Here is a 24188-nt window from a genome sequence, read left to right as displayed (position 1 = left end):
AGAAATATTACACTTAATCTTTCAGACTTCACCGATTAGATTTTTAAGTCAATTATAATTAATCCAATCATGTAAATGGTCCAAATTAGTAGTAAATAATCAAAAGAATATAATAGCCTAAGGGACACTTAAAGTGGAGGTCAATGCACTTTTGGAATTAGGCAACGACCAGAAATGTTACCAACAACAGGCTTTTTTTTTTCCAATACTGTAATTGTTAATAATTCTTTGAATGAAATGCCCACACCTCGATTCTTTCTTTAGGAAAAAAAAGTAACATTTGTTTATTTACGGCCGATAGCATGCTAGGCGTAAGATAAAAATCCAAAAACAAATAGTGTTAAGCTGAAGTGAAAACAGTGGTGTCGTTAACTTGGTTATCTCATTAGTGCCCCGCTGCTTTTGCCTGTTATTCAATCGCCCGAGTGTAAATTAGATTCAATCCGGTTGCTATCGCTGCGGGTCAACAAAACATAACTTTTGTTTCTATTCATTAATTATGAACCTTGATAAGCTGATAACCAGTTAGATATTGTATAGCATCAGAGAGATGGGTCAAGTGCCTAAGCCACGAGATACACTCCACGTGCACTTGGGTCTAGATGCATAGACTTGGATGGCGACTAAATGATTTGCAAAAAAAAAAAAAAAAAAAAAAACAGTAGATATTTCACTAACATGTTGCTTTGGCCGATTAGTACTAGAGGATTTTTTAATGAATGAATGAAATATATTTTATAAATAATTTTTATTTTATATATATATATATATATATTGGACTATTGTGATGATTTCTGCACGCCTTTAACTAACACCCTCGAAAAATAAAAGCTGTCATTTTAAATAAATGAAAAATCAAAAACAATATAAAAGTATCATTGGTGTATAAGGGCATTGCCCTAAAACAAAAAAAGTTTGCATTAAATGATTAAAACAGCCACATGCATTTTTTTAAATAAATGTGAAAACAAACAAACAAAATAGTTTGGAGCCTGACGCTACAGTGCAGCTCCCCTATACATATAAAAAAATCCCCAAATCCAACATGATGATGAAGAGCATATAATGTAACATCAAGAATCGTTAAAGGAACACAAAGCACCCTGCAACTCAAGAATAATATAGACTGATTCTAAGATGTTGCAAAGAACCACTGAAGAACCTTTGTGGAATGCACTGATAGGTCAACCGCTTTAAAATGGATTCATTTAGCAAGCAGTTCAGAGTGTCTGTGTGCATTTCTTTGGTGTATAGCTTTGGTGTTCACAGCGTCTGTGCGTGCAATGTTCTCTCCACTACCAGTGGGAAATAGCACAACAATTTGCTGTAAAAGTACAGCAGGACATCCACGTGACGTTTTCTTTTTCTTTTCCTTTTTTCTTGCCAGTGAATTCAAATTTGGTACAGTGATTGACAAGGTCCTATTCAAATAAAACATCCCGTGGAGAGCGTGCACACGTTTTTTCAACCGTGCACGGGAGGCGTGGAGCTCGCGCTTCTGACATTCTCTCCCGCAGTAGCTCTTCTCCAGCGAGCCCTAATGACATCACCCAGACACCACGGTTGAAGAAAACTGTTTTTTTTTTTCTTTTTTTCTCGAGCGTGTGTGGAAGAGCGATGTTTTAATACAGCCGAACGTGTTCGAGCAGATCTTTTAATTGGAGCATATAAAGCAGGGCAAATTCCGTGGGAATAGTTTGTTTTGAAAACAGTGGAGAGCACCAACCTCGCCAACAGGCCCCTTCTCAAAGAATGCAACTTCGTGTACTTCGAGTTATTGCGTGTACTTTCTGTGTTCTCGACATGGAGTAGCTCGGAAGGGGGTGGAAGCGGTATTCCTTGACTCGGTTTCTCGCTTATGGACGACAGTAATCTCCTTTCTCCAAAGGCAAATGCTTTCAGTATTGCCTGTCTGATTTCAGCGAGGGATCAAGCAGGAAACACAACGTTTGACAAACACGCCACTATCCTGGACGAGCAAGTGGTGCAAAACTGCTCCAGATCCATTAAAATGCATTACAGCACTGTCACGCGGGAGATGGAAGGTACGGGCACGATCTTGACAATAACCTTGCGATTTGTCGGGCTCGCGCGGTTTGTTTAACACTTTCGCGTCGCCCAGGGCGCGCGAGAAACTTTCAGTAAATGCCAAAGACACGTGAATTTCAATACTGCAAACATTCACAACCACACAGCATGTTGGCTATTTACGCCCCACGCACTAAACAAATAAAACGCCGCGCGTTCCTCTCCGCGCACTAATTTGTGCAATAGCCAGAAATGCAAATAATAAGTTACACATACAACTTGTAAAATAGGCTAGTCATTGCATGGTCCTCAAATGACAAACCATTCATTAAGCGCGTGCATTGCAAACCGATGCTTGCAAACTGTAATAGAAATCTAGGAAATTCAGATTCCACCTCCAACACAAGGATGAGCCTGTCAGTCGAGCGGTGGCACGGATATAACTAATGGCAAAATTATGAACAAAAGGAAATAGCATTCTTGAAATGGACCGGGTAGTCGTTCATTCGCAACATTAGTTGTTTGTCCGTGTTGCGCGGTTGATTGTTCGCTTTGCGGAGAAAAAAAAAAGTTTACTCTCTGTCGTGCCAGCGAGCCATTCTATTGTTAGAGGAGGGCGGTGTGGGCGATACACTTATCCCAAAGTAAATGGGTGCCGGAAAGCCCATTATAAGGGGCGCACTTCTCTGTCAATCAGTCTCGTCCCAAGGCGAGGAAAGGCACATTACCTGCAGTTCCTTATCTAAATAGAAATAAGAACCGGTTTTATCGCAAAGGGGAGGCCCTATGCGAGAGATAAGAGAGAAGTCTGGATTTCAGTTTAGCAGAGGGGCAGGACAGAGGCCGCTTGGAACAGTTCACAGTGCGCAAGCCTTTGAAAACAACGGAGCGCGAACACGCAGAGGTTTAGATCATCGCTAATCAATACCAAGCTACTTAGGAAGGCGCTTTTACAGGTTCAGCGAAAAAGAAGACATTTCTAACGCGGCTTTTCACGTCAACTCATTTAACTAGGCACTATGTGTTAACCTAGAAGGAGACCATCGTTCTTAAAGTTCTTGGATTCACTCATACGATACGCGACACACTATCACTTGGGACATCGTAAAATTACTTTCTCTTTGAAATTCATAGGCGAACATATTGCATTCACTTGCATATTGTTGCTTTTGAACTCGAGTTCTGCGCAAATTGTAAATCCAGTTTTTGGAATGATTTCAGCAATATCAAGCCCGTGGCTGACGCAGCTGTCCCATTTTTGCGATGTTGCAGCCTTCACGACCAGCAGCCTGAGCAGTCTCAATACGCCCGGGAGTTACCATCTCTCTCCTTCCCCTGGGGATCCTTACAGCCATCATGAAAGCCAGTTTGAGCAGTGCCAGGCTGCCCAGCACGGCTACAACTATTCCGGATCCAACCCAGCCCAGGCCCCGGCACAGGGAGACTCCGGGACGTCCAACTGCTCCACGTCGTCGTCAAGCTCAACACCGAACAAAACGCTGGTGAAAAAGAACCCTAAAGTAGCCAATATTAATGTACAGTTGGAAATGAAGGCGCTCTGGGATGAATTTAATCAACTTGGGACTGAAATGATTGTCACTAAAGCTGGGAGGTGAGTTGACTGAGTTTCTATACTGAACTTTTGAGAAAATCTGACGTCTAGTTGTTGTTTTTAATACAATTCCTCGACATTTCTGCACAGAAAAATACAAGAGACTAACGTAATTTTTAATTTAGCATCGAGGCGTCGTATTATATTTAACATACAATTAAATCCATATTATAGTAGTTTGAAATGTTAATTAAACTTCATTATCAATGGACTTGAACTACTGATGCGTTATGCATTATATTTTGAGATAATCTATGACACCTAGTTTTTTTATAGATCTACAATTTCTCGACATGTATGCATACGAAACTACTTTATTAATCTTAACTTTACAATGACAAACGTTGTATAATGCTTAACATACAATTACAGGCACTTTTCAGTAGTTAATTGAAATGCTTAACTTAATCATCTATTTACTTGACCTACTGATGTGGTAAGCATTATATAGCGTACGTTAAAGAATAATATGTTTGAAAACTTTTTTGGAGCAATTCAAAACATCTTAAAATCTACTTTGTGCACGGGAAAGATACAGTTAACCTTTTTATTTTCAGAAAGTTCAATAGGTCCGATTCTGAATAAAAACCCTTAACAGTGGATTAGCTTAGCACAATCATTGCCATTTACAATGAAGTGTAAACAGTCTATTGTGTGTATTTACAGAGTGATAAGACAGATATCATGAGATAAAGTACTTTTTAGCTCACCTGTGTGCTAAAGGGTCCCTGCCTGGCTTTCACCATTAATTCACTAGCATATGCATAGTGTCTTATTTTTATAGCCCGGCCTGTTTATTCAGGTGAACGTCGAGCTTTAGTTTACTTCGTGGAAAGCAGACCGTGATCAAATGAATGCAAAATAAATGAATATAAACACACTAGGAGACAAAGATAAATTCGCGTGAGCGTGTACACACACACACACACACAAAGAGAGAGAGAGATACAAATTCACACATGTATTCTGATATAGTCAGGCCTTAACTAAGGAGTATTATAATTTGATGTTCTAATGTCCGTTTCTATCAGCAAAGGATATTTTAAATAAAAATAACGTGGGGAAAGCAAAAGTGAGCTGAACTGCACTGTTATTTTAGAAGCATTGCAACTGCATATTAATGACAATGAGGTCACTAAACCAATAGAAGCACCGTTCATCTAGTTTTTTTATTTATTTCCTGCAGCTGCTTTGGCCTACTAAAAGTCGGAGCTGTTCAATGGGGAATAATATGGCATGCATAGTAAACAAAACTTATACTTCGCAAGCAAATTAGACTTTTAAGATTCTGATAGGCTGTCGAACATCACCATAAATCTGTTCATATTAGCTATACAGACCCTAGACATATTTTGCACATAAAACTTGCACAAAAGATTTTTTTTTTATCCCAAAGCCCGAAAGGTTCTAATAATATTTAAGTCAAATGTGTTATATGGCTCAAACATGTGGATATAAATTTGTTTGTTTCGTTCTTTCTTTCGCAATGCATCATATGACGTCACTATCCTTTCCAACTAGAGAAGTAGATATATTTTAACATGTTAAGTGTGATGTTTTACGACAATAACATTCTGATTACATTCATTTAGTTTTTCACAATTTCTGCCATATTTTACCCGATATTTACCCGACTTAATGAGGTATCAATTATTGTATTTTTTTAATCAGTAGGCCAGAATTAACTAAAAGTGGTTGAAAAATGGTTTTACCAATTCAGCTAACTTATATCTGTATTTTTAGCACCAATTTCTTTTAAATTAATTAAGACAAAGAAAAGAAAAGACAAGAAAAGAAAAGAAAAGAAAAGGAAACCTGGGCCAAGTATGAGGAAAAACTAAATTAGAAGGTAAATATCCAAATATGCCCAAATATAAACCTATAAACCTTAATTTTATTTCAAAGTAAATGATAAGAATAGTACCGTTTCAATCTTCAAAATCAATGTGTTTTTTTTAAGGGCTATAAAGGCGTATTAATATTGATCCTAATTTAAATGCAGGCTAAACATTATACATTTATTTGCAAGGTGGCCTATATGGACATTTTAATCATTTAACATATTTATTTATGGATATAATAGTGAGTTCTATTTAGCTAGATGATCTTTATAAAGTTGCGCCCTATATTCAATGATCATCCGCATATGATAATAAAAAGCGACAGACGCGGCTAAAAGAGGAAGATTAAGGGAAAACTGTCATTTAAAAAAGCAGCAGCAGCAGCAAACATTTTAACAGCTAATGTTAATAGCAAATATTTTGAACTGGTTGTGCGCTTATATGTGTGTGCAAGGTCATCGGTCATTCCAAAGGTACTACATTGGATCTGAGGAAAGCCACTTTAAAAGCTACTTTAGCTTCATCTATCCACAACTAGTGCCCTGAAAAGAGAAAAGACACTCACGTCCAATGAACAATGATCCCAGTATCACTTTCGCTGGTATGCAGCATGCTGTGTGCCTTCAGAAGGTTGCATACAGAGGGGCTTACACGGGTTCAGAATAATGTATTTGTGGACCCACATTTCAACACAACATGCGTCCTTATGTGTTTATTCTACACAATCGATTATTGCATCCTTGAGCGCAGGCCTGTGTGTGTGTGTGTGTGTGTGTGTGTGCGTGTGTGCGTGTGTGTTAGAGTGAGAGAGAGGGAACACTGCGATGTGCAGTAAATAAATCCTGCGCGTAACGCAGGCCTAACACTGTATATAAGGTTTGGAGTCAATATAAAATGAACGCATGATTTGTAGGCTACATTCCAATTTGTCAGCAACATTTTTGCACAAAAATAGTTCTGCATCACAATTAAAAGAGTCCAGTTAGAGAAGGGTTTACATAAAATGATTCCATAAATAGAAAATGTACTCATGAATATATAACCAACGGATTACTTCTGCATTCTCCTTTTCAGACGAATGTTTCCTACATTTCAAGTCAAAATATTTGGAATGGATCCAATGGCAGATTACATGCTCCTGATGGATTTCCTACCAGTGGATGATAAACGATACAGGTATGCCATAAACCTAAGTGCCAAGGGCACATATGCGCCTGCTGTACATTTTGCATATTCACCACTAAATGTCTGCATCAAAACGAATAAACGTTGCTTTCCATAATGTAATTTTAATTATATTCAGTTACTCATATTTATAGTAAATATTATCAGTGTTTCCAACAGAGCACAATTGTCCCAAATGGAGCACTAATTCTCTTTTCCCTACACTGAAGGTATGCCTTCCACAGTTCATCGTGGCTGGTGGCCGGGAAAGCTGATCCAGCGACTCCAGGAAGAGTGCACTATCACCCGGACTCACCTGCCAAAGGAGCGCAGTGGATGAAACAGATCGTTTCCTTCGATAAACTAAAACTAACCAACAATCTACTGGACGACAACGGACATGTAAGTGTTCGTTTCTTTTTAAACGGAGACCTACTTATAAAATACAATTACATTATTTGTCTTTTGTCACGTTTCATATTTATTTGAAAACAGCACAGACCAGTGGAAGAACGAGTAAATATTCCAAATATTACGCATGTGACAAATCTGCACATTTAAAGACTGCAGACCTATTTAACATCACTAACTTTGTACAGTAATATTGCAGTGGAAATAATTAAAGTATTTATCACTCCACCATACACATTTAGGACGTTAATTGCACATATAATTATATCATTAAAGACACAACTGAGCAGGGGAAACGCGTATGTCCTCATTAATTTTTATGTTTATTTATAGCCTACGATTGATTGCTTCTTAGTTTTTTTCAATATTTAACAAAGCAGTTGTAATATTTTTATTTACATTTCATGCATTAATGTGAGGTAGGCTAACCTAAGTATGGTAAATAAGAAGTTTATATCTATGCGTGAAGCGCGGCCCCCAAACGGAGCGCTGCTTCTGGTTGCTTTGGTGCCTGAATTTTTTTTTTTTTTTTTTTTTTTCACAATTTTTAATCATGTTCAATTATTTATTGCGTTTGCAGATCATACTGAACTCCATGCACAGATACCAGCCCAGATTCCACGTGGTCTACGTGGATCCTAGGAAAGACAGTGAGAAATACGCCGAGGAAAATTACAAGACATTTGTTTTCGAGGAGACCAGATTTACCGCCGTCACAGCGTATCAGAACCACAGAGTAAGTGCTCATCTCTGACACTAATTACTGCTGTTTAGTAAGACCTTCCTGTTGTCACATTTGCCCACTGTTTATAATCACACAGTTAAAGACCCACCAGTAGTCTATTTTTACGTGGAAATTAAATATAGGCTAGCCTTGTTTTGAATCATGCCACATTATATCCGAATGTGGCATTAAAACCACGATCCTAATAGAAATAAATTAGAGTTTCATTAAAATATTTTAGAATTGACTTTTAAATTTAATACTTAAATTATTATTTCCATTTCATCTTAAATTAGCCTACCTTTAAAATGTCTATTTGTTGTTTACAATAAACACATAGTTCTAATTACATTGAACACATAAATAACTTCTACATGTTTTAAATAAAATCAAAATCAAATTTAAAACGATACACTTGACTGTAGTTGAACGCTGAAAAAAAGATTGGGGTGTCACTGATGCTCTCGCGCAGCTGTCCTGTGTTTTTCTTCTTTTTTTTCATCCGTCTTTCCTGCTCTGTCTTCTATCAGTTTGACCTCTTGATCTCAAACTCTCACCGCGGGCTTTACATTTGTTTTTCAACTCTTTCCGGAAAATCACGCACACATCTTCATCGAGCGCTTTTCCATCGAGCTCGCGTGTTCATATTTAACATAAATAGTTTCCAATCTGTGTCCAAATAAATGTTGAAATGTGTTATTGTTAATATAAATACAGTCGTCGAGTGTCTACGCCCTTTCAGGAACACCGCACATTCGTTAACATTGTTGTTTACGCGATTAATTGAAGCGTAACATGGCAGAAAAATGAGTTTACAATTTAAAAAACGCCTTATACTAACACAAGCTCTGGAAAGGACTTTGAGAAATGATTACCTGTATAAACAAATTTCATTGTCTGAATAAAAATAAATGAACAATATTGGAGGTCAATACCCGAATATGTTCATTTTTTCACGTTTTTACTCTCTTCCTCTCAGATAACACAACTGAAAATCGCCAGCAACCCGTTTGCCAAGGGCTTCAGAGACTGTGATCCGGAGGACTGGTGAGCTTTTCATTTTTTTGCTTATGTTTAACTAAGATAAAACAAATGTATTGGAAATATTATAAGGGTAACTCTCAAATCCATTACTAAATAGCAAACATACAGAAAGGTATTAAATTAAAAATTTGTAGCAAAATTGTATTTTAAGCTAGTTTATTTGTATGTTTTCGCTAACTTTATCATAAAAATAGTGATGAATGTATGTGTATGTGTGTTATTGCCTTGTTAAATACAATGAACATTTTTATGGAGTAAATTATACATATATAACTTTCTTTTCACTTCTAAAGCATTTTTTACTGTTTACCATTATATATATATATATATATATATATATATATATATATATATATATATTATATATATATTATTTTTTTGTATGTGTATAAAATGCCAAAATGATTCAGATGAAAGATTTTTATTTTTGCTAGAATTCTACCAGACATTGCACTCATTCAGACAGCCTAAAACAATGCATTCCAGTGCATGTCACTGATTTTATCTTGCCTGCTTTTCAGGCCCAGGAATCACAGGCCAGGCTCGCTGCAAATCATGAGTGCATTTGCTCGAACCAGGAACCCCATGTCCTCTCCCCCACAGCAGAACGGCACAGAGAAGGGTCTGTATAAAACACAGCTAACAAAATCTCATTTAGCAACAAAAAAAGTGTTTTAAAACAATATTCTTTGTTTACAAATGAACATTTCTTCAAAATGACAAGACAAATGGTCACATTTGGTGTATGGATAATATTGTGTGCCTATTACACATCTAAATCTATTATGGATCAAACAGTCTGTACAGGAATGTACATTCACATTCATAAACACTAAACTGTATTCAGCTGTGATTACCGTGTAAAAGCCAATTCACTAGAAATGAGCAACAGGCCCAAATAAAGGCAGTTAGGATTTTCAGTCCAGTAATGGCTCCAGTCTGTTTGGTTTCTCAACATCTATGTTCCACTGGCCAAAACAGTTACATTTGTCTAGTTGAGCGCTGCAAATTTCAATACACAAAGGTTTGAACAGCTGCATGCCCGGAGGACATGCTCAGACTCAGATTTTTCAGTCCTGCGCTCTGTGTAAAACGATTTCCTGTGAGAATTCGCCTCTTTGTCTGAAGGACATTTATGACTTATCCTGCCAATCAACCACAGTACATCTCATTTCACAAACTAACTAAATTACACCACTTTATCTTTAAAGTTCAGGTCCCTGAGCTCATTTTCAGGGCTACCTACATTTGGTAAAGAGCCATTCAAATCTGTGCATCTGTACACAAACAAGCCTCTAATCAACAGTTGGATTGTGCAAAATAATCCTAAAAATAACATATCCACTATGACTCAAACCTGGTTATATCTTGCACCACATCATATTTTAAGGCAAGAGACCGCAGGTGAATAGGGTGAAAAATATACTAATAGATATCACCATACTTCTCCGGTTGACTGATTACAATAAGAATAACAAAAATTGTTTGTATTACAAGTTTAAGAAATTGCTTACATTCGCATTTTGTTTTTTGACCTCATAAAATGTGATATAATTTGATACATGTCCAGAACAGAACTTTGTATACTGTCTAATTTTGTTCACATAATAGAGTTAAAGGTTTTTACAAAAGGGGATTTGGATAGATTTCTTTTTATCACACCACAAATCAAAAAAAAAAATTCTGTCAACAGACATGAAAAAACATTCAGAATATATGCTGAAAATAGTTTGGTGTAGAAACAATTTTCACTCACAAATTGCTAGTAAATTTCACAGTTACAATGAAAATGAACTAAACAATGAAGTAAAATGTCATTTTTTACAGTGTAGACTTGGAAAACTGTTTTGGTGCTACTGAAGTAGAGATTCCTGTCTCAGAAAAAAAATAATAATAATTTGAGAAAAGGCCTTTAAATATACAAAATGAAACTGAAATCCATTGACACAGATAGATAAGAGTCCCCCCCCCCACCCCAAAAAACAAATAGTGATTTTGAGATGTTTTCTTTACAATAGTCAGAAACAACATGTTACGAAAAGCCAAATAGCCTTAAAAATGCATGAAAAAACAAAACAAAAAAAATGATGTTTTTGCCTGTAGTGTATTGCCTTACAAGCTTACACTCTTTCTTTTTTGCCCTGAACACAGAAGACAGCAGGCGAGAATATGAGCGTGACCCCAGCAGCACCTCCCTCCATTCCGACCCCACTCACCAACTGATGTCCCGAGTCCTCAGCCCAGCCCTTCCGGTCCTTGGCGGCCTACACACTGTGCCACTCACAGCCGGCCATCGCAGCCCACCACATGAACTACGCCTTGACGGACACCCACAACCCCCAGACACCTTGCACCATCATCCATACAAGTACCCAACCACCTATGAACACTACCTGGGAGCCAAAACCAGGCCATCCCCATATCCCTCACCGAGCATTAGAGGCCACGGTTACCACCCTCACATGAACCCGGCCGCAGCCAACATGTACTCTGCAACAAGTGCGCCGACTAATTACGACTACGCACCCAGATAATGACTCAATCAGCACCCCAAATTGGGCAAGAGCCTCACAGGACAAAACATACTGAGAAAAAAACACATACCTTTGTGTCCCAGACTCATGAAACATGTTGAGTTTTGGGTTGGGCGCATCTTTTGCAGTGGCTTCTAACCTTTGGAAAGAGAAGCTGTCATATTTATTGAAGGGAGAAATGTCACAAATGTCCTTGTGGATCATTAGGATGAGCCCTGTGGATCTAACATGAGCTCTGGACATCCTGTGAACTCAGTGGAAGGGCACCTGGAAACTGCAGTATAACTAGTGTTTGGAGTAACGAGAAGGACAAAGACTTCTTTAGACAAATAATGCATTATCACGGACTGGAAATTAACTTTTGTGTTGGATGCACTTTTTGTTTTTGCTTTTAAAAAGCCATAAATTATATATTACCCTTGAGCCATTGAGCTTCTAGATAGATGGCATATTTGCATGCTGCGCTGTTTTGAAGGTGCTGAAATGCCCTGAAATGTTTTTTTTTCCTGGTTGAGAATAATTTTTTTTTTATGCTAGACCACCTTAAGCAGGTCCCTGAAGCTTGTAACATGGCACTGACCTACAGCAATTCAAATAAATAAATGAACAGAATGACTGTGCTGAACTTGTAAAATAAACATTAAATATTTTACCTTTAAACATGTTCCATTACCCTTTGCAATTCTTGTCCAGTTTTACCACAAGCTTTATCTAATTCTATCCTTACTTGGAGGAAATCCAACTCCCATTCTCCTCAGAACTCCAAATATGTTTGATTTGGAAAGAAATTATTGATGCATTATGGAATAGATGATATTGTTGTCAGACTGGGCCTATTTCAACCTGGGGGAAAAGAGAAAGTAAAATACCTATTTTTAAAACGACTGACTTAATGGCAAAGAAATGTTTGAATATTGCTAAATTACACACAAACGGATATATGGTTTACTTTTTTTTATTTACTTAGTTTATAATTTACTCAGAATAAATGCACCAGAGAGAAATTTAAATGTTATTTAAAAAAGAAACGAAATGCACAAAGTAGATAGGTTATAGATGTAATTCTCACTTACATAAAGACTGTAAATGAAAGTGAGCCGTTATTGAAATAGATTAGCCTACTACAGAAATGCGCGTGATGTGAGGCAGCGTCTACTCTGCTGTTTCTCTGCGGCGTGATTTAGGTAATCCCATGCGGGAAAGAAACGCTTGCACGCCATTTGACCTCTGACAGCTAACGACTTTCTGAAGTATCAAAGGTTAAACAATGTTTCCAGCCATTTGAGCGACGACTAATTGGTCGTATAATTTTTTGTTTGTGGTAACAACTCGATGCACTGGGACCAGCAACGCAGTTTAAACCGCCCTGCCTTAATACCTGATTAAAACTGAAAAACTGAACTGAGATTATAATAATAAAATAAATAAAAACCCGAACGAGATTTTCATTGTTTTTACGTATGCATGCTTAATATTAAAGAGACCCATGCTAATTTATAAAAAAAATATTATTAGCATAGATCTCATGAATAGCTTATTTGATTGAAGTAATTTACCAAAACGTGGCCCATTTTAGCTGACTTCACCCTACCCTTTTTAAAACGAATAAATTACAAATCTGATAATATACAAAATATATTGTTATTGTTTATTTACTTATACATTTAAATCATTTAAAATATATATTTAGCATACCATAGCCTACTATCCAAATAATTCATAACACTTGCTTCAAACTCCTAATCAAAAAGATAGCTAGTTTTTCATAAAGACTGTCTATATTCATCCTTGTAATTAAATCTTTTAACAATCCGTCCATTGTCAAGTGAAGCGCCCATGTTATTTCCCTGCTTTAGTACATTTGGGGCCGGAAGAGCCCCGTTTGGAGGATTGGGCCTCCCTTCGCGTGAGCCTATTCCCGGCTAGAGGTAATGAGTTTGGCCCATCAGGAAGGCAGGGACACCCGGACCCATGGCTCTTCCGTCAGGGGTCTACCCATCTGTGTTTTCTCTGGTAGCGCTTCGCCTTGATGAGAGGGGCCGACTGGGGCCCGCGGTCGCGCAGCCTGTGTACCTGCGTCCATGAATGATGACTGACGGCTGTTTCCAACAATGACCGCTTCTAAAAATGCTCATCATTTATGAGCTGAATGCACCGAAATCTGTGCCCGTCTTTGAAGTCAAACATGATGCGTGAGAAGTTCAGCATGAAAACACTGTTTGATCCCAGAGGAAATACCTGCGCTTCGAAAACACACACACACACTGACAGATTTGAGTAATTATGTGTAAAACACACGAGTTCGACATTAGGCTACAATGTCATGAAGTCAACACTTGCTATTAAAATTAAAAAAAATAATAATAAAATAGATAAATAATAAAAGTGTATGATTCAAGATACATAAGATCCTAATATAATTCATTTTAAAAGATAATTGTTAAATTGTACGCAGTAAATAATTAAACAACATTGATTTAATGCACGTGTTAGAATTGAAAATAACCATAAACAAATGCAAAATAGGCTTTTGTAAAAAAAAAAAAAGTGTCAAATTTAAATCCAATATTTTAATTAACTAGACAAAATAAGCACATTTTATTTATATTTTTTATTCTTTTTAAACGGGAACAAAAGCATTTCAATGCAAAGGCAGATAAAAGTGGCTCATAACGATCTCATAACGCGGGGAGATAATATCGACACTGTAAAGGCAATGAATATAAAACAAAATCCACCTTTGAACCTTCTTGTTTTTAACCCTTTCTAGCGAGGACTCCCAGCCACCAGCGCAAAAATACACTACATTCTATTTTATTTTATGAACAACATTGCTTTATGCCAAGCTAATGTTGATCCAGTTTTTCCAGTTAACTGTATATTTAGGTCTCCTGCCATGTCCAACTCTCTTTTGTTGACGAATTAGGACAATGAATCAACTGATTAGATACATCAGTAAAAAAAAGTAACCATATTTTAAGTACATTTTATTGTACAAATATTGATTTATATATCAGCCCATGTTGAAAGCCTGTAAGGGTGTAATTCATAGCACATGGACATTTCTATTCAGACAGTTAACTAAAGGCTCAGTAAAACAGCACACTGTATGGTTAAAGAAAAAATAAAAATAAAAGAGAACTGGTAATCATCTGACACAGGGTCGCATCTGGAACATCTGTTGTGACAAGCCTTTATTTTGTGTACATTTCTCTAGCTTGGCATGTCTAAAGACAGCTCTTCAAAATAAAAAAAAAATAAAAAAAATTCTGTGTGTATTGTATCTTAAGGTGGACCAGCCATGCAAAGATGCTTACCTTTACAGCCATGCACGTTTCACGTTTTTTAAAACGAATTTGTGTTCTATTTGTCAGCGCCACATATGAAAACCAATCACCACATGCTTATCTCAGACAACAGAAATCGTTTTATTCTGACTGAGCCTCCCAACATATAAAATAATTGACTATAACACAGGCAGTGTTCAGTTTCTTTCATTCAAAGGGCCATTTCCTCAGACTATGATTACTGATTATTGTTTGTTTCCAAAAACTAACATCTATTCATCCAGTCTTGTCCAGAGTATATTTGAACCAGTAACACAGAGCGTGTTGTGGGTGACTACGGGTTTGTTTAAGCTGGTGCAGAATGGTCAGGTGACCTCTGACCAATCGTGCAATAGTCAGGCATGTGTCTGTTGTTCAGTAAGCCGCAGGTTTTTGTCAGTGGCCCGTGTCAAGGTTCTGCTTATACTGACTTCTTAAGTGATCTATTATTGACATGGGAGGTATAACCCTAAATCTCCAGCAATAGATGCTTATGTGCTTATTCACAGAATGGTCCACTGGCATGGCTTTGTTGTGCCGCCGCCGCCCCCCCCCCCCCCCCCCCAAGTCTACAAAAGTAGGAAGTGATTACCAATCGGACGAGCTCCACAGAGGTCATGGACAAAGATACGTGAGGGTCCCCAGATGACAAGGAGAAGGCTAATGACCAGGCGGACTGTGAAATGAACTGTTTTGTCTTCCTCTCTGGCCGGCGACTCGCCCGCTGTTGTTTTTCCTTTAAAAGGATGGCCTCCAAGTTCCCTGAGCTTCCTGTACCGTCTGATGAGATATTCCAGTCTGGGTACGTCCCCAGAGACACGTGCTTTATGGGGCAGAACGGCTGTGGGCCGTTTGAAGTTCCACCGCCATCGCTCTGAGACGCATGAAATACCATTTAGCTTGGTCCAAAGGATGGCTATTATTACTGCATATGCTGACAAAAATATCCACTTTCAAACTCTTTGGATGTTAGTCAACTAATATTCATGTCTGTTTTAAATAATCATGTTGAGTTTTCAAAAAATATCATGTTTACTGCCTGAATTAAAAAAAAAAAAAACCTATACGTTTTTAAATTTATACTGAAGTTTAAGAATAGGGATCAAAAGGATTGTAATGATACTTGTTCCGATTCACGATTCCAGTTGCTTAACAGTTCCACTAACAATTATTTTAATCCGTTTGAGAAATAAATATTTGGAAGAAAGTAATCTCTTCAGCTGCCAAAGTTTCTAAATGATTTAATTATTTTAGATTTCAACTAATCAGACAAAACAGAAATCAGTTAAATATACTTTACAATTTTGATCATCATTAAAGAGTCATTCATTAGTGAATCAAAGCACACTGGGTCATGGTTTATTGTATGATACACCAAAGTAATCGGTTCATAAAAGCCATTAGAAAATTACACTACACGGATTATTATGTATTGATTGATTAACCAAAAAGAATCAGTTCATAAGTCGTTCATTCTCAAATCATTAAAAGAACCAAGCCTGAACCAAAACATCTAAATCGGAGCTGGTTTTGAATAAGACTTGGTTGGTTCCAATTCATACTTAAGAATCTTATTTAGAAATAGTGAAAACAATACTAGATATCACTTTTCCTAATGTGTGTGTAAAAAAAAAAAAAAACGGAAAAGTACAAAAAAAGTAAACAAAAAGAAAAATGACAAACTACTCTGGTGAATGAGCCGCGCTGTATTAACAGAGAAAAAGCAATAAATGCAAAAATAACTAGTTTGTCTTTTAGACACATCCGAACACAGAGGTCAACCTTGTCTTTAGGCTGAAAATAAAGCTGCCTTCATTAGCTCCTGTGCTTAAAGGGAAGAACGAAACAAAACATGCTCAATGAATCTTTCTAACAAACAGGCCTGTCTGTGGAGCCCGAGCCCTTGTGATTAACCCTGTGTGATGTATGCAGGTCAGTCCAGAGGGCAATCTTAAACTTGGAGGCAAATTTGGAAAAACATCGCTGGATTACTTTGCCACTCAGGTGCGACTACAAGAGCAAATACACACCTACTGAAGCACATCAGCTTGGAGTAAAGCAAACAGATCAGAGAGGACGCTTTAAGCTCTGCCTTTGACAATAAAACATGTCTAAATAACTATCGCGATTGTGGTAAACTACTACAAAACACTTGGAGTGTGTTTATATTAGCTGCTTTTTTGTTTGATTTTGAAGCATTTTACCAATAAGAACTCATTCATTTAGAAAAACAAGTAACGGCAACAGTGCTACACGTCTTTCTAAATGACTATGTTGTAGTTCCACCTCTGAATGGCAGTCAGCCACTAATTTAGGCGCTTTCATTCAAAGAAAATATATTAGCACCATGTTCAAGTATGTAAATAAAGTCAGAGTAATTTGCAACAATCAGTTTGAAGGAAATGGTAAAGTGGGCCTCTGTCTTTCAAACTCAACTTTCGCTATATATAGACCACACACTGATCCGCTGGTCCTTGGACCCTGCGGCCAGAAGTCTCTGTGGGGGGTCCTGATGGTCTGAGAAAGCCACAGTATTCACCATGTCAGTATGATGTTGCAGAACAGCCAATGGCTTCAGTTTCTTCCAGCCAAACACTCTGATGTTGTTGTCCCATCCCGCAGTCGCAAGGATCTTTCCGTCGGCACGGATACGTAGCTGGGAGACCCCAGGATTGGTCATCTGTATGGAGTCGTGCATCTGTAAGGAAACACAAGTCAGACATCAATCCAAATGAGCCGTGGCAGACAAATGTAGGACTTTAATTAACAAACTCACTAAAAAGATATTTCATCACGACAGCAGGGCATAAACTGAATATCAGATGCGAAACGAATTGCGCTAATTGTCACCATACGCGTTTATTCGTCTCCGATGGCTAGAAAGGATTACCGTTTAAATGCACAACGCATAAACTATTTACCAGGAACAAATGAGCTTGTTGCTTAATGACCTGAGCAAGAGCAAATTTAAATCCATATAAAGAAAAGGGCATAGAGCGAGAGCAATTCCCCACCAGCCACCTTCGGCCGATCTGATGATTGAGCCGCAAATGAACGGCTAAATAGCTGTTGAACCTGGCAGAGGAAATCCATGAGCATCTCCAGTGCCTCAATCATCGGCCATAAATCGTTCAAGCATGAGCAAAACGCTATTTGGATTGGAGCATTAGACATAAGAGGTGGGGTGAGTTACCTTTGTCACAGAGCAAGGACTGCTTTGTTTGTGAAGGCCTTGTTGTTTTTACAGTCTCTAGTGAATTACATTTTCATTGAAAGGTCTGGTCAACAGCACAAGGGAAGCAAACGCTGGCTAAAGATTACCTTCCCTTGCTCTCTGTGATCTACGGTGGCCAGGAGACCAGATAAATCTCGCTAATGGGCAACAATGTGATGTATTATAAAGTATTACTGAGAGCTCATTATCTGTGGCCTCTCTCCTTTGAGGACATTCTTGAGGTATTTCCTGGAGAAAAGCGCAAATGTGTGCTAAGTGTGTGCGCGCAAGCGTCTGTGCCGTCTCTCCACTGGAGGCATCTGGTCCTGAAGCTGGAATCGAACTGGACAGCGTAAAATTGACTTCATAAGCGGTGTCCAGAGAGACTAATGGCTCTCATGCGGGAGAAGACAGTGAAGAATTTGTCGGCGTGCTCCTGTTTCTGCCTGGAAAATCAGAGCCAGTCACTCCTGCATGTGGAAGATATAAGCCAGTCAGGTATTCCTGACCCAAGCGGATAGAAGAATGCACCGGGAAAACCATCCCGAACACTATTCTTTAACAGAGAAGGAAAAACAAGACTCTAGCATTACTTTTGTTAGTATCTGAAACCAACTCGCATCATAGTCCAAATAAGAAATTCTGGTGCACAGTAATGAGGTCACCTGTGAGCAGAAACTTTCCCACAAAGAGAAAGGGAGAGACAGTTTGCGTGCTGCGGCCAAGAGGGATGGGGGAGAAAGATGAATCGCTCTGAGCTGAGGTTGGTATGCCTGAACTAAACGCCCATCTGGTCCATATTACAGAGCTGATAATGATGGGTTAATGTGTCTATCTGTGTTTGTTATGCTTCCCATAGTTTGTGTCAGGAAAATACATTAATTTAATTAAGAGGTCACAGCAAAGCGATAAAAAAGGTAAATGGGTGTTTATAAAGTGAGCCGCGAGGCCTGTATCGTGAAATAACCATTAGAAAGCAATGATTTACAGATTGCCACACTTTCGTTTTTTTTTTTAAATAATCAAATGAACTAAATTTTCCAACAGCTTTCACTATTTCAGGGTGTTTTAAAACAGAAGTTCAGAGATTATACATTACGGGCTCTGTTTAATCCAAAAGTCTTGCTAAATTAGCACATCGCTTTTCCATGCTTCACTTAAACGGTGTCTACCCCATACTCAATCGCGTTCAAATGCAATATGGAAGCATTCATATCAAACACAGCCTTTGGAGATTGAGAATGGTTTTTAGCTTTCATTTATGGAATCCATTCTCCATGGGTTCACATCTTCTACAATGAACTTAGAACATCAAAGAGGTCAGTCTTTATGAACTATCCTTCATTTCTCCATTGGACTATTGAATCCTGATGGGGGATACATAGCAAATGGTGATCTATGCACGCAACGTACACACATAGCTTGTCCTGTCGACGATTAACCAAAAACAAACCTCAAAACTTGCCTCGGGCCCAATGGTGGACTGGAGGCTAATATGTTTACTTGGTTACAGTAGAGTCCTAAAACTAGAAAGGAGTCTGCATTTTTGTACTTCTGGTTCCATCACCCCAAAGTCAACAGGTTTTTTTGAGTGGGTTTTTTAAAAAAATAATATCTGTGGTTAATACGAGCTCAAAATATTTTTACATTTTATTCTATATCAAATACAGCAGTAATGCCTCATTCGTGATGTTTTGCATGTCTTGCAAAAGGCTGTTGCTAACAGGTGGCTGAATGAGACCACAGAGGTTGTCGTGGCCAATAGACGTCATCACGTTGAGCAGGAAAACACATTAACTCTCTAGTCCACCTCCAGTCTCATTGTGTTTATAATCACATTCTTGCAAACTATTCAACTTGTAGAAAAGAAAAGAAAAGAGTTGTTGGAAGTTTAATGGCGGTAGCATTGATAGCCTATGTTTAGCTTTTCACTTGTTTTGATTGCATTAAGTTGTGTTCATAAAAACATGAACAGCACAAACTTTTGTGGGTCACAGAGATTGTTTTATTATTTCTATTCAATTCAAAGGAAACCCCTACTGGCTTTTGTTCTATTAAAGTTACCCTTGATCATTTTTTGAAAGCCATGCACCGAGACAAGTGCATAATGACTTGCAGCACAGTTGGTTGCGCTACACGGTGGCCAATTAAAAAGCTAAGTGTGATCGATTTTTGGCAGCAACCAACGGGATGTTCAAAGCACAATATGTTGCTCTCTCCGGCATGGACTTGGAAGGCTCAACTGACTTCATACTGATCCACTGAAACCAGTTATCATCACTTGTCCACTTGAGCCTGACAATCCAGTACAGATGAAGGGTGTGCTTGCATTTTCTGGCAAACATGTTTTACCTCACATCTCTTTCGCTTTTGATTGCGCTTCAAATTACGATTTTTTTCAACCTTGAAGCTCTCAATTTTGAGCATTACACCTAACGGACACCTGAACAAAAAAACATCTCAGCACAACAGCATTGAAAAATTGAAATCGATGCCAAGTATTATTGATGACAGCGAAGGAATTCACAAAGCATCCTGCTTCCTCATTCCAGAACACCCCTCGATAGGGCTGTCTGATCCCTCCAGTCTGGTGCTGACAGATGGTGGATACCTGAAGTACAGAATCTGGTGTGGTGCAGGATGGGTAGTTTAATTGAGAAGGGCGGCAGGAATGTAGGGACCGAAGGTGAAGAGATGTGGAGATCCACCTGTGAGTGCTGTCAGCACGTCTCCAACAGCATGCAAAGACAGCCATGCTTGATTTACACTAATCTTTACACACATAAAAAAACCATCTCTGCCTCACCCTCTAAAATCTTGTCCGTCTACATCTGTCAATAGTCAGGAGCGAGGCTAACCACCCATAGCCAAATCTTGATCAACAAACGTCTTGCTTTTTTACCATAGCACAAACTGCTGAGATCACACATGCAAAGCGATACCCAAGCATAATCACTCTTAGTCAAGCTTGTGACAGATGCGGCTGCTAAATTCAACCGCCACGGCTATCATATCCATGAGCGAGTGTGGAACGGCAGGCCGCCCCAGGCAAATCACTGTTTATCTGTGCTTGATAAAAACCGCTTCCCTTTCTTCAGCTCAAATTCACAAGCTTACGGACTACTGACATTTTTTCAGCAAAAAGGTGAAGATAAGAGGCAGTTAATCGTGTCATTAAAACGGTTGACAAAATAAAATAAAGTTAAAGAAGAATTTTTCCATTTCATAATGATAACGAAGGTGAGAATTTTTTTTTTTTGCATAATGACAATATTAAGATTTTTACTGCTGCATGAAATAAGAGGTCACAAAAATAACTATAAGACATCAACAATGTACTGAATGATAGACTACTGCTGGAGACTGGCCAGCATGAGCTGAAACTGAATGCACATTTAAATATTTTGGAAAGAAGTCTCTTATGCTCACCAAGGCAGCATTTATTTGATAAAAAATGTCAAAACTATATTACTATTTAAAAAAAAGAGAGAGAGAAAAAAGAAACTATTTTCTATTTTAATTATTACATTTTTTAAAAGTAATTTATTCCTGTGCTGACAAATCAATACTCCAGTCTTCAGTGTCACATGCAAAAATTGTGTTAAAATAGACATATTCACATTATAAACTTTTTTGAACAGAATAAAAACAGACATATTTTGTCACAATATAAACTTTTTAAATATTTAATATATCCTTACATAATATATATACATATATTTAAAATATGCTTTTTTGTTAAAGAGATTGTTCACCCAATAGTTTACATACATGTCATTCCAAACCTGTATGACTCACTTTCTTCTGTGTAACACAAAAGGTATGCTGAAGACCTGCTTGGGTCCTACATCAGACCCCACTGACTTTCAATGTATAGTCAAAAAAAGAGAGAGACAAGTCATACCTGTTTGGAACAACATGAGGGTGAGTAAATGAGTTATTATAAGTTACTTTAGGGTGAATGTTTAACAATTTATTTTGAATATCTGGTTTAATATAATTCTTCTTGCATCAACTAAATTTAGAGACTATTTTAAGTCAGAGTAAAACTGCATGACAAAATTGACTAAATTCTAATATTTTCTTGGAAAAAATAAAATAAAATCGAATAATAATAAAATAACAGTGCTGAGAGAGTACCGTTTTCTCTCCACAGAGTGTGCATTTCTGCAGCAGGTTAAGGTCGGATGGTAGAGACCTGGGCCATGTTGCTTCATCTCTCCTAAGCCTTTCGTAGAGCCTCCCACTGTGAACTACTGTTCCTTTTATTGCAGATGTGTTTTTTGTTTGGTTAGCAGCCTGCGAGGTTTTGATGTTTTTATTACCTCTCACGGGTCGTTCGTCAAGCGGGGCGAGCGAGAGGAGCAGCCACCCTGCAGACACCCCCAGCGCTACCACCACACAAAAATACGTCTGTGGGAAGAGCTCGCAGCGGCTGTCTGGACGTCACACTGCGCTGCACTTCAGGGTAATTTAAAAGCCCCGGCTGACTCCTTTTCCAAGCTGTTCTCTCTTTTTTAGGCCCTCTCCGCCAAGAATTACATTTTAAATCAATTTTTTTTACATGCAAAATAAACCAAAATGTCGATACAGCTCCTATTTTGTGAATAAACGCTTATTAATGCAGATACATTTTGCATGCTAGACCAAATAGGGAGGAAGGTTTGGGAATATTTCTAATTCATCCATTCATGTGTAAAAGGCGCTGGAAAGAATAACAATCCATGCGCAGGTCTGCAGTGTTGTATATCAGAGCCTTTTCACACAGATTTCTCGCAGAATATGAAATATTGAAACTGTAAGACCTGAAATCAGCAGAGAATATGGCTGCTAATGAGGCATTACCTTTCAGATGAGTAAAGCGTTATGCAAGATAAAACATGGCTTTTGTGTGTGTGCTCATTTTTTAAGAACGCTGTATAAATATAAATATAAAAGCATTTGTATGTGCACAGTATTGTGGGAGAAGATATGTTTTTGTCTAGAGGCAAAATCTGGCCTAGAACTACAGTATGACATCACGGTGTAGCTGAGAGTTGCCAATCTAAAGTAAAAGAGACTGATTTATTATCCAACAGACCAGAGGAAACTTTATATTCTAGCCAAATACTTTCCAAGTGTATGAGGTGGTGTGTGTCTACATGGCTACGTACACACCGCTGCTAAATACGCTCCTCAATACGGTTACTCCACTTCTAAATGCCAAAAACTTCTACACACAAATTGTTTGATTATTTAGAGGAGTGACAGCTGAGTTTTAATTCAATATTTTAGAGAACCAAACAGAACAACCAGTTACTAACTCAAAAGAGAACAAACATATACTAGCAACTTATATTACTTTGATCAAAAATAAATACTGTAAGACTGTTTGCAAAAACATTACAAATCTGTCAATCAAAAAGGCTTTAGAAATCCATTTTACTTCCATAATGTGACATACAGTCACTATATATATATAAAAACAAGAATATGGAACTGAAAATGACTGGATTGTGAAAAGTGGGTGCTCTATGTCAGAATGTGACTTTGCAGTTAAAAATCTAAAATATCCACTTAAAAAATATCGATGGCAACTAATTTTGAGAAGGCTTTTTGAACGGACTTCAATGCTGTATACCAAGAAATAATGCTTCTTTTTTTTTTTTTTACAATTTGCAAATTATTGCTGTCCTTTATGAAAATGTCTAGAACTAAATTATTGCATTTATTAGGGCTGAATGATTAAAAAAAAAAAATAATAATAATAAGCGATTTCCTGATAATTGAATTGATAATTAAAACTTCAATTTGAGAAAAATAAAAATAAAATCCAGTTTTGCTGTGCTAGTTAGTAAGGCTAAATAATTTAGCCAAATTTTTGTAATTATATAATTAATATGTAAATTATAAAAATAAATAAATACATTTATAAATATATATATTTATATTAAAGGTACCCAAACTCAGATCAGATGCAGAGATGTAGTTTGTTTGGAGCAGCATTTACTGTGAAACAAGCCACTCTGAGGTGCTGCAAACACTGGCAGATAATGAGCTGCTCATGTGTATAAACACAGTGCCGCATTTCACTCTAAATCACAGTTTAATCATTTCATAAAATCGCAGCTTGCTTGATTTGATAATCACACTAAACCTTATTGCGATTTCAGTTTTACTGATTAATCGAGAAGCCCTTTAATTTACTACTGGCAAGGCAATAGAAAGGCTATAATAGTATCCCATCCATAAAAAGATTTTTGGGTATTGATTAATATTATTACCCATTAACCCACAGGATCAAGCAGAAC

General features: G+C 37.6%; 2 protein-coding genes across 4 annotated transcripts in view; one reads left to right on the top strand and one right to left on the bottom strand.

The window, feature by feature from the left end:
• Positions 1-1277: 1277 nt before the first annotated feature.
• On the top strand, positions 1278-12022 carry tbx1 (T-box transcription factor 1). Of its 2 annotated transcripts, none has more exons than XM_059548685.1 (8): positions 1278-2045; positions 3250-3640; positions 6556-6657; positions 6876-7047; positions 7637-7792; positions 8760-8827; positions 9346-9446; positions 10976-12022. In XM_059548685.1, the coding sequence occupies exons 1-8, from the start codon at positions 1859-1861 to the stop codon at positions 11356-11358; spliced, it is 1560 nt and encodes a 519-aa protein (XP_059404668.1). In that variant the 5' UTR covers positions 1278-1858; the 3' UTR covers positions 11359-12022. The 2 variants fall into 2 exon arrangements, with proteins under 2 accessions (XP_059404668.1, XP_059404669.1); XM_059548686.1 differs by having other exon boundaries at positions 1279-2045; positions 3301-3640.
• Positions 12023-16013: 3991 nt separating this feature from the next.
• gnb1l (guanine nucleotide binding protein (G protein), beta polypeptide 1-like) overlaps positions 16014-24188 on the bottom strand; it is a 28497-nt gene continuing 20322 nt past the window's right edge. For both annotated transcript variants that reach the window (XM_059548691.1, XM_059548692.1), the window contains exon 6: positions 16014-17382. In XM_059548691.1, coding sequence (XP_059404674.1) covers positions 17116-17382 — 267 coding nt within the window. In that variant the 3' untranslated portion in view covers positions 16014-17115. The remainder of the gene's footprint in view (positions 17383-24188) is intronic.

Source organism: Carassius carassius, chromosome 4, assembly GCF_963082965.1.
Source record: "Carassius carassius chromosome 4, fCarCar2.1, whole genome shotgun sequence".
Lineage (NCBI taxonomy): Eukaryota > Metazoa > Chordata > Actinopteri > Cypriniformes > Cyprinidae > Carassius > Carassius carassius.
Note: the sequence above shows the minus strand (reverse complement) of the source record. Positions and strands in the feature narration are given on the sequence as shown.

Coding starts and splice junctions, on each gene's coding strand:
- tbx1 (XM_059548685.1), top strand. CDS start 1,859: ATGGACGACAGTAATCTCCTTTCTCCAAAGGCAAATGCTTTCAGTATT. Junction 3,641..6,555: donor ATTGTCACTAAAGCTGGGAG/GTGAGTTGACTG, acceptor TCTCCTTTTCAG/ACGAATGTTTCCTACATTTC. Junction 9,447..10,975: donor GCAGAACGGCACAGAGAAGG/GTCTGTATAAAA, acceptor CCCTGAACACAG/AAGACAGCAGGCGAGAATAT.